The sequence below is a fragment of the Olea europaea genome, chromosome 12, assembly GCF_002742605.1.
Source record: "Olea europaea var. sylvestris chromosome 12, O_europaea_v1, whole genome shotgun sequence".
Classification (NCBI taxonomy): Eukaryota; Viridiplantae; Streptophyta; class Magnoliopsida; order Lamiales; family Oleaceae; genus Olea; species Olea europaea.
In genome coordinates this window covers 19,664,053-19,675,281 of record NC_036248.1, presented here as the reverse complement: position 1 = coordinate 19,675,281, position 11,229 = coordinate 19,664,053, and the positions used below count along the sequence as shown (strand labels likewise).

Below are 11,229 nucleotides of genomic sequence, written 5' to 3'. Positions count from 1 at the left end.
ATAAAAAATAAACTCAAAAGTGAAACAAAGCTCCCGTTTGTTTTCCATTCTTTCCCATTAAAATGAAAAATATGATCGTTATCTATTATATTAAGCCGACAAATTTGAATTTATATATCTTGTATGGGGCCTATAACGACTATATTTTTCATTCTCATTTTTACAAAAATGGAAAACAAACTCAAAACATAAAACACAAATCAAAAGGACATTTATATTTCAAATGCTCATTGCCCTATTTTGAAAAAAATAAATAAATAAATTATTGAGATTAAAATAATGGCATATCTCGCTAATGCCCTATGTAATTAGTTCATATAAATATGGCTTCAATTATTACAACACTTTTTTTTATTCACTTTCAACCAAAAAAATAAAAGGAAAGAAAACAATTAAAAAATATATTTTTCATTGATTCATTAGACAACCTCAAATTTATTGAGAAAGAGATTCAATTAATAATGAAAGTTTATTAATGTAATTTATTTAACAGTAGAATAAATAAAAAATTTTGGAAAAAAAATCAATTGAACAATTAAAGTAGTTATTAATTTTTCAAAAAGAACTTTACAAACCATAAAAAACATAATTCTTTTTTTTTTAATAAATGGAAGTAAATCCGATAGGAAGACAACTTTCAGCCACACAAAACAACATTACAAAGTTAACTAACAATATGTTAAATTAACAAAAGACATAGAACAACATTAAACATAAGAAAAAAACAATGCATTAAAACACACTACTTTGCGTCGACGGAATACTTGTTGAAATTGGTTCCCATTGAGTGGATAACTCTTGGCGATGTTTCATATCCAATCGAGCTTGGTGCTTTTATTTTAAAAAGCACTAGAAATGATCTGCCTGAAAACTAAGGAATATAATTATCTAACTCAAGTGGAATTGGAAATTGGTTCAGGCAAACAATCAGAGGCTTTAGAATAGTGTACTTCAAATCATTCTAGTTCAGAGCTAATAGGCAGCAACACTTTACCTATTTTGCCTACACCACTAACAGCACCACGGTATTTTGATTGCTAAAAATATATCTTGTAGACAGATTAAATGTCCACAGAAGTATGGAGAGACAGTTTTGGGAGCTCGTGCATTAAATGTGGTTGACAGTATTGATTCCATCGAGGAACCAACTACATAATCAGAGGCAGTAGCTGCAGTGATTCTAGTAGATGGTTGGTTGCTATGCAGGAGGAGATGAAATCGTTGAATAAAAAAGTACTTGAGACTTGATAAAATTACCCAAAGATAAAAATGTTGTTAGCCACAAATGCACGTTCAAAAGGGAGGAAGGAACATCAGGTATTGAAGAAGCTAGATATAAAGGCCAGATGGTAACAAAGGGCTACTGTTAGATTTCAAGTGTTGACATCACAGACGTGTTCTCACCAATTGTGAAACATAGTTCATTCAGACTTTACTTGGGTTTGTGACAATGAATGATTTGGAGTTCGAGCAAATGGATGTCAAGATAAAAAAAATTTATGGAGAACTTGAGGAGACCATTTGCATGCAACAATCAAAAGGGTTTCATAATTTTTGTGTGAATTCGATTATCCCGAATTTCTCTTTTTGCTTGTATAGAAATGCACTAGATCTTTAAACGCTAGATCCAAAAATTATCTCACATTGAAATTTTATTTTCCATACGTTTATTCTTCTTTTTCTTTAATGGATAGTCAAAATTAAAATTTAAACAATTTTATAAATACTTTACAAATTCATAGTTTTAATGTAACCCAATAGAAAAAAATATATTTGTAGTTCAATATTTCACAAGAATTCAAATTTCTCATTGTTATCAAAGTGATCGGTCATCAAGAATCAAGATCCTGGTAGATTGCTAAAGATAATCAAGTTATTGTTATATGGATTTTCATAAGAATTAATTCTCGATCAAGATTTTACTATTTATGATGTGTTCCACAGTTTATTCCTTTTTCGCCTTTATGAGTTGATGTTAAGTTTTGGAGTGAATTTTGTTTGTTGCCTTGTTTAATTGTTTTTCTATTATTAGATTACAAGAATGATAAGTGATTTATACTCTATTTTTATCAATTTTTAATTTCACAAGTAGTTTCATACTTTATTTTTAAAGTTTTTTTCAATGTAAAGAAATGAACAGGATTGAATTGGAATCGATTGTTTCGGTTCCAGTTCGATTTTGTAGTTGGATATGGAACCGATGGTTCCATTTCAAATATTCTCATTGGTTTTCGATTCGATTTCCTTTAGAATCGGTCTGAACTAAACCACGCCCACTCATAAGTAAGATCTTTAATGTGAATGTGATAATTAAAATGGGCTCATTAGTTTGCTTTTAACAGATTGGTGATAGTTAGTGATGTTGGATAGATGGCTTTTTAACTGCATGATTTGACCATGAGATGATTTTGTACAAGTTATTCTAAGAGCATCCCAAGCCTCCTGAGAAGTTTTAAATGAGACTATGAACGAGACAAAGGTATAAAGATCCAATAATTGTATTAATCATACTATAGTGACATTAAGTTTGACAATATATATATATATATATATATATATATATATATATATATATATAATGGGTTGTGATGTATGTACACATAGGCTTACACCCTGCTTACATGGAGGGGGCCCATATGTAATAAAATATTCATGAGCCTCCCTCATGTGAGGAAGGTGTAAAACTGTGTGTACACCATAAGGTATAGACACAGTATTATCCATATATAATAGTAAAATGAAGAATATGACGTATCTTGAGAATTGGAAAACATAAAGTCAATCATTTTTTTTGTAATAAATTAACCTTTTCAACTTTTACATAACCGTCCCATCAATGAATACTAATTTCCACACTCACCACGATTGATTTGAAATAAAGAATAGGTTAATTAACCTATTGAATTCCCCCTAACGTGTGATGATTTGTATTCCTAGTTAATGGTAAGTGAATATTTTGTCTGTGTGTGTATTTCTTCAACATGTTTAAGTGAATAGTATGAATGAAATATTATGTTCTATTTATGATTTATAAATCATTTAAGCTTGATTTCACGAAATGTTTATGATGTTTAGAATGAAATATGTTATGCAAGTTATTTTATTGTTTAATATATATGAAGATATGATGATTAGTCATTTTACTAGAGCATATTAGCATAATGTATAAGTTGACTAATAAAGATAAAGCATAATAGAACATTTAGGTGACAAACGTGACAAAAACTTATCAAAACATTAGAAATAAGAGGAAATAAAAGTCAAGTAAGGTAATTTCAAGGATGAAATTTATTTATGGGTAAAGGTATGTAAGATCCCGAAATTTTTCTTACTATTTTCATATGAACCTAAACTTAATATTGCTCATTTAGCAAATGAAATAGTCAATATCTAGATTTATCGTCACAGTAAAAGTTTAAGAGTTAAAGTGACAAACTTGACCTACTCATTTGCATAAATGATTTATGGGGCATTTTTAATAATGTCAAATTTTAAGGGTATGAGTTGAAAAGTGTCAACTCATTTGAATTTAGTGTCAACTTGTCTATTATGCCGTTAATAAAAAATTACATTTTGAAATGGTATTCTCGACATTTTAAATATCGTTCTCGACATTTGATTTTTTTATCAATTTGTCACGAATTTTGAGAAGTGGCTTCCATAAGAAGCTGCATTAAAATAATGTATCTCGACATTTCATATGTCATTCTCGACATTTGAACACTATTTCATTTGTCTAAAATGACATTTCTCTACATTTAAAAATGTCGTTCTTGACATTTCTGAATCAATGAAAAATATAAAATTTATTGTGATTTGACATGTATACTTTTTCAAATAAATATCGGAAGTTATGTGTCAAAAATTTATTGGCCAATAACAATATTGCGAAAATGTCCATTTTTTGTCTTAGTGTGGAATTATAAATTGTTAATAAGGGTATTTTGATCGAAATTCTTCCGAATTAGACATTTTTGCAAATGACTAGGTAAAAATGGACATTTTGTTAAATTTCCTCATGATTTATTTGCTTATGTATACTTTTAAAATTTTATCGAAAGTTAGTTGGGTTGAATATTTAAGTATTTAAAAGTTAATAAAAAAATATCGATATTATACTCATTTTATAGCTCGTGGTGAATAACATAAATTGACTCAAGAAGAAAAAATTTTGGACTAATCATATTCGAGTTATCTTGAGAGAAAGAAAATTACTCTAATCCTATATTTTATTAATAAAAAGAGCACACACACATGGTAAAATGAAGAATGGGATGTTTCTTGATAATTGGAAAACATAAAGTCGATCATTTTTTTCTGAAATTAATATAATAAATTAACCTTTTCAACTTTTACACAATCGTCCCATCAGTGAATACTAATTTCCACACTCACCATGATTGATTTGAAATAAAAAATAGGTTAATTAAAGTGAATATTGTATATATAAAAGGTGTGAGAAGTGTTTTTTGACCCTTTACATATACACCTTCACGCGTGAATACACACATATTAAAAAGATATATTATCTCATTTACAAGTCATTTTCAGATTTATTTAGTATCAAATTGAGGTAAAAATACATCGTGCAAAGTAGTAAATTCTTATTTCTTGATATTTGTATAATTTTTGGCATAAAACACTATGACGTCTTTGGGTCGAACTCTATATTAAATCCTTCGAGATGGACCGTTAGGTCAAAGATGTTAAATCCTACGGAATGGACTTTCGATCAGTTATGTTAAATCCTACAGAATATGAGAATTCTTAAGAAATTCCTTGAACTCTAAATCTAAAAATTATTGGTATGTTATGTCAGTTTTATATTTATATCTTGTGAATAAGAACGTGTACGTATTCTTATTGAGTATTTTCAAGGTATTTACTCTTACAATATCTTTCACACGAAAACGGGTAAATTTTCTAGAAAATATAATTGTCAAACTTTTATTTGAAGAATATCTTCATATTGAATTTTGTAAACATTGTTTAATAGCTATTTTTATGCATTTTCAATACTTAATGAAAGTAATATTTCTGCTGAAATTAGACAAAGAAGGTGTTGGTAACACATCGAGCCTATTTTTATAAAAGAATAAAATAATGAAAATTAAAAAGATTTTGGGGCGTTACACCTAAAGCATTTCAAATTCCTGAGAGGGAGCAAAAGAATGCTTGTACAACAACATTAAATTCCCAAATCAAGTCAGTATGTATTTTTCTTCCTCCTTATTCTTCTTGCTACCAAAGGCTGATTCTTTTGGTGGTTAATTCTTCGTCGTTCAAATATCTTCGTAAAGATTTTCAAATAATGTCTTCTTCAACAGTTTCTTTCTGTAATCAAATAACATTGATCAAACATTGTACATCAGTATCAAGTTGTTAAAAGAAGCCTAAAACTTATTGTTTGTTTAGGTTCCGTTATATATATTTTTTCTTGTAACTTTCCAATTCTAATTATATTGGTCACTTTAGGTTTGAGGGATTATTTTATATTGTTACCTTTGCAGTAAAAGTAATTCCAACTTGAATCTCTCCGCAATAAGTTAGGTTGGTATATACAACTCTGTATTTCCGAGGACGAAGTTTAGCCTTTCCTTTCTCCACTCCTAATTCTATAAGTTCTTTCACATAGATCCTGCATGTAGATTATGATAAGTTATACCAGACTAATTAGAATAAGACTAGACACAATTATATAAGAGATGTTTTGGTAAATATCATATTGTCTTACTTTGCCTCGCCGAGATAGTCATCTGCAGTGTACGTGTCGTGATCCATGATCTTGAGCACAAGATTGTATTGATCATCATCCACTGGATAATCGACTATATACTTAAACTTCTCATTCCATATTGGATTGCGACCTTGCCCTACATGATTATAGAATTAAAATCTCATTAGTTATTTTATATTTGACTCTAAAAAGTATGTCATTTTTTTATTTTTATTTTTTGTTACTGTTGGAGCATTGTCAGAGCAAGTAAATTCTTTGAATATGTTGACAAGTAGTGTATTTATCTAACTTGAAAAACCAAATTATTGTGCACTCGCGTGAGGAATGTTACTTTTTGCAATTATGCTTTTGTACTCTTGATTTCTGTATTGAAGCAAAACATATGGATCTATTCTACCTGCAAAATAATGTATATGATGTTGGAAGAATTTTGTGAATAGTGACGTCGAAATAAGTATAATGATGGTGACAAAGCCGAGGCAAGAGTTGGACTCTTTGTCCTTAAGTCGAATTTGCCCCGCAACGGTGTCTACGGATTTCGACAATCGACTCCCAAGATACAACGGCTACACTTGTGTTTGTAGCACTCCAAAACACAAGTACAACGAACCAAATGTAGGCTTATGTACTCCACAGATGAAATGAAAGAAAATCAAAATAAATGAAATGATTTTGATTTTGGATAGAAGAGAGGATGAGAGACGTTTTTGCATATCAAACTGTGAGGAATAGGACACCCAAAGGGTCCTATTTATAGACCATAAAGGGATGTGGACGAAATGGTTGAGGCCAAACCATGCACCCTTTCCAAACAATGCACCTTTATGAAAAAGTGTCTATTCACTAATGGTTGAGGCCTTTTTCGTAATTTCTCATTCATCCGATATTGGTTTTCGAAATGCCAAATATACCCTTCATTACGTGCAGAGAAATCAAAATTCTCTTGAGTATTTGGCCGAATTCGATACGAACTTTAATCGATTTTCAATTCTCAATTTATTTAACCAATATCCAACATATGACATATGATCAGCTATTTAAAATCACATTGACCGGTCTCTTTTAAAGTTCTCGTGGTATTAGGATTAGAATACGAATAAGTTGTAGAAAATAAATAATACAATAAAGGATCCACATTTGATACTTTGAAGCGTGTATAATTTCTCGTGATTAAAGAATCAAAATATTTTGTCAATTGTTTTATATGTCAAGTAATAGACTACAATGTAAAGCATAATCACATTGATGGGCCATTATACGAGGACTTTTTGTGATATTAAACTTTTTAGAGAGAAAAAAGAAAAAGAAAAAACAAGAACGTAGTTTCATCAAGGAAACCACATTCAGAAGTTACATTGAAAAAGACTCGATATGATTAAAGAAGAGTAAAGTTTTTGGATTGATTCATCCAATTCAATTGCACCAATGAAATATTTTAGTCCTAAACTTCTGTTTTCCACTTTACTAGATCTGGACGAAGAATAGAAGGTTGAATAGCATTTTGAATAGGTTTTGAACCAATTGAATCGATGGTTAAGATAGCCACGAGCAGAGAAGAGGACCGGTCTATCATCTTTTTATAAGCAAACTCCCTCCGGAGCTCAATATGACTAAAGATGAAAAATGTTAATTAAGGAAATCTAGTTAAGAAATTATTTTTGGGTTCAATATGAGAAAAAGAGCTCAAATCATTTAATAATGATTTTTTTCTTCTCAGCATTAAAGAAATGCATGATTCATTGAACTCAACACGGTATATCTGTATATGAGAATCACATACACAGTGCCACGCATACCTAGGAAATCAGAGTGTCTGAGACCTTTAGCACCCGCCAGCTTCACCTCCATTATTCCAATCGCCATCCCTCTCTCTCTCTCCCTAAGAATGTATAATATTTAAAGATATTAAAGTCTCTGTGTGTAGAAATTAAGGATACGAATTTAATATAAGAGAATCTTTAGAACAGTCTTTTCGTCTTCGTAGGATTCAATTTCTGAGGGGGGATTCATTTTATAGGCAAGAGGCTGCGTCTACAGTTGGCTTAACTTTGATTTAAAAAAAAATAAAAATGGTTGAATAGTTGTAATTACGCACGCGGCAATCATTTGACATATTTGAATACAAAATTGAATTCAAAACATAACTAGTTAATTAGTTACTGTACTACTATTCAATTAAATGATTAAATTGTATCTTCAAAGTCCAAAGTTTCCCCCATAGTCTTTTCTTGGATATTTTCTATTGGCCCTTCCAATTTGAGTCATCCACAAGATTTCAACATGATTAAAATAATTGCAACATTTTAGAAAAAGTCTAAAGAATACCAGAATAATTGGCTTACCCTTTTGTGAATTGAAGTTGAATTTTCAAAATTTAACCTTAAGCTTCTTCTCTTTCGTCATTAAACGACAACCTTATTGGTGTTTTCAAAGAAAGCTTCAGTGACCTGTGATATTTGCGAACAATAAATAAATGTGAAAATTGAGTTGGAAAAAATCCAGTCAGTACCGACCAATTGAACATATTGTTTTTGTTCTACAAGTAAACGGATGCTTAGATTTTAATTTAGATTTTTTGTTTTTGACAAAAAAAAAAATTCAAACTTTACATATTTCGAAATAAATCCCAATGGTAGCATTTTTAGATACAACATCCCTTTAATACAAAATGTCATGAAAAATATTATTTGCATGTTTCGTTGATACCAAATGTTTTGTATGAGCATTTTATCGGTATCTAGGGAGGAATAACAAGATTTGACTTGGGAACCAAAACAAACAACATAGATCATGTTTTACATACACAGTGCAGATAATTCTTCATCAAAATCCTAGTATACATTAACTCTTGAAAATTAATAATAGTAGTAATATTGTCAATATACATAAAAAATTCAGGTTGCTGAGTTATTTTAACTCTAAGGGGGCGTTTGATTGCAAGCATGAAATTTATATGGAATAAAAAAAATCTAAAAGATTCAATTGCCTAGAACTTATTTGCATAAAAATTATTGATTAAATATGTTTGATTCATTTTATTTTCAACTTACAGAAAATAATACTTGTCAGATTTTTATTGGTGGGTAGATAAGAAAGAGTGGATAAATGAATGAGAAAATGAATTCTCTGAAAAATAAAATCTTACTCCCTCTAAAAAAAATATTTTCCTTGATTTTGAGAAAAGTATAGTCACATAACCAAAAGTAGAAAAATATTTCTCATGGAAAAAATGTCAATTAAACAATATAAAAGTAAGAATTTGGGTGGATAAAACATATTTTTCATGGAAAATATTGATAATCAAATACACCCTAATTGTTAATATTAACACCATGTTGGTCCATACTATTTTTTTAGGGTTTTGTTTGATCATCTTGTGAAATTATTGAACCCCTCCTCAACCAAGGGATTTTTGTACGAATACATAAAATGCATTTAATGATGGGTTGGTTACAATATTGACACATGAAAATTCAATGGACATTGTTGGAGAGTAGGGTTTTAGAATTTCACTTGTAATTATTCTTTTAAGTTTTACTTTTATCTCTCACACATAAGTAATTAGCAATAATCGACTTTAATTTCTCGTACAAGAGACTATATCATGTCATGAAATGTACCCATAACTTCCACTTTGCTACATGTTAATTCTTTCTTTCCAAAAATAATAATTAACTAGCAAAAGTATGGCTAACATTATCTTTGATATGTGACAAGACATCTTCGGGTTTTAAATCTATCTAAAATGTTTACAATTCAGTAAGATTTTCACATTTGTAGAGTAGCGCCTTATATTTTTGTTAAGTGAATGCTTTCCAAAACGAAAATGCACACTTGGGGTCCATCTTAAAGTCAACACTAGGAGTAGTCCAAACTGTTATATGTTGATTTATATTTCGGTATTAAATCGATGTGAGATTTATCCCTTAACATACTCCTACAAGATGGCGGTTTATTTGAGCATGCTTATCTTGAAATTCATGTACTCATTACTGAGTTATAATCGGATCGAATTGCTCGTTGAAATTTAATGTGCTCTAATACCATGTCAAGATTTAGAGTTCCAATTTAAAATGTCAAAAAAGAGTAGTCTAAACCCTTATATATTGTTTATATTTCGATATTTAAACGTTGTGAGATTTATCCTTAACAACACATTCTATTTTACAATAAGTACATTTTTGCCAAAATAATATATTTGTGCAGTTTAATTACTTCAAAGATACAGAAAGGGATTATTACATACTTCTAAATTATTCACTGATAATTAAAGTATTGGTTGCAGAAAGTTCCATGTAGCCGGTAGGAAAACTAGTAGTCACTTTCCTTCCATCCGCCATATTCTTCTTCTTCAACAGTTTTTTGCTGTAATAAAAAAATTAACATTGATCAAACCTTGTACACCAGGAATAGATTGTTATATTCTACTTCTAAGAAAATGAAAAGGCAATTAATTTCATCTTATTAATTCATAGAGTTTGAGGAATATTATAAAAGTGCACCTTTGCAGTGAAAGTAATTCCAACTTGAATCTCTCCGTAATAAGTTTGATCAGTGGAGACAACTCTATATTTTTGAGGATGAAGTTCAGCCTTTCCTTCTTCCACCCCTATTTTTATAATGTCTTTCACATAGATCCTACAATGCATTTAGTCTACGGTAAATTACACTGGACTAGAAAAGAATAAGATTGAATGTATATTAAAGAATATGTGCATTTGATAAATTCCATAATGTCTTACGTTGCTTCCCCGAGATAATCATCTGCACTGAAGGTATCGTGATCCATGATCTTGAGCACGAGTTTGTATTGATTGTCATCTACAAATGGAGAGTCCACCCTGAACTCGAACTTCTCATTCCATACCGGGCTAGTGCCTTTTCCTGCGCATGCATTATATATATAGTGAGACCCCTCTATAGTGATGTCCTATGTAGGAATAACCTCTAAATGTTCATAAAAGATTCTAGCCCCAACTTGGGTTAGTTTTAAAAAAGAATAAATTTCACACTGAAATAAATCATAATTTTTTTAGGTCTCGTCTTTAGAAACTTGCCCCCACATAGGAATACTTATCATATTAAAAGTTTAAGATGAAATAAAATATTTATCTAAGTTTTTTTGGAGAATGGAAAATTGAGACTTAACATAACTATGCATGTTTTGAACACTACACAGATAAAGTACTAGTTATTTGAAATTATGTTTATTTCTTTTATCAATGTCAATACCTTGAATTTGACGTGTTCCATAAATTAACTGTTAATGTATTGCATTTGATTTTGAGAGAACTTTTAAGTGGCATGTTGGACAGGGTATGTTAAGAAGTGAAATTAGTTAAATTTTGTTTGTGTCACAATACAAAAATGATTATACAATGACATCTATATTTTTTGAGAATTCTTATATGATATATTGGTTCTAGATTTCATGTTACATAAAATAGTTAATTTTTATCAACCTAAATTATGGAATGAGAAGTGAGAAAAGA

General features: G+C 29.8%; 2 protein-coding genes across 2 annotated transcripts in view; both read right to left on the bottom strand.

Moving 5' to 3' along the window:
* Positions 1–5,062: 5,062 nt before the first annotated feature.
* Positions 5,063–7,703, bottom strand: LOC111406013 (elicitor-responsive protein 1-like). Its single transcript, XM_023035176.1, has 5 exons — positions 7,534–7,703; positions 6,069–6,134; positions 5,735–5,873; positions 5,503–5,638; positions 5,063–5,334 (listed from the first exon to the last, which is right to left on the bottom strand). The coding sequence occupies exons 1-5, from the start codon at positions 7,598–7,600 to the stop codon at positions 5,305–5,307; spliced, it is 438 nt and encodes a 145-aa protein (XP_022890944.1). The 5' UTR covers positions 7,601–7,703; the 3' UTR covers positions 5,063–5,304.
* A 2,126-nt stretch (positions 7,704–9,829) lies between these two features.
* Positions 9,830–11,229, bottom strand: part of LOC111406733 (elicitor-responsive protein 1-like) — a 3,844-nt gene continuing 2,444 nt past the window's right edge. Inside the window, exons 3-5 of the mRNA XM_023036111.1 lie at positions 10,480–10,667; positions 10,240–10,375; positions 9,830–10,102 (exon numbers count right to left, since the gene is read on the bottom strand). Coding sequence (XP_022891879.1) covers positions 10,049–10,102; positions 10,240–10,375; positions 10,480–10,667 — 378 coding nt within the window. The 3' untranslated portion in view covers positions 9,830–10,048. The remainder of the gene's footprint in view (positions 10,103–10,239; positions 10,376–10,479; positions 10,668–11,229) is intronic.

Bases quoted from the DNA above. Each gene is read 5' to 3' on its own strand.
- LOC111406013 (XM_023035176.1), bottom strand. From the start codon at position 7,600: ATGGCGATTGGAATAATGGAGGTGAAGCTGGCGGGTGCTAAAGGTCTC. The intron at 6,135-7,533 runs GTATGCGTGGCA...ATTATTTTGCAG, and splicing joins CAGACACTCTGATTTCCTAG to GTAGAATAGATCCATATGTT. The intron at 5,639-5,734 runs GTAAGACAATAT...ATCTACATGCAG, and splicing joins GACTATCTCGGCGAGGCAAA to GATCTATGTGAAAGAACTTA.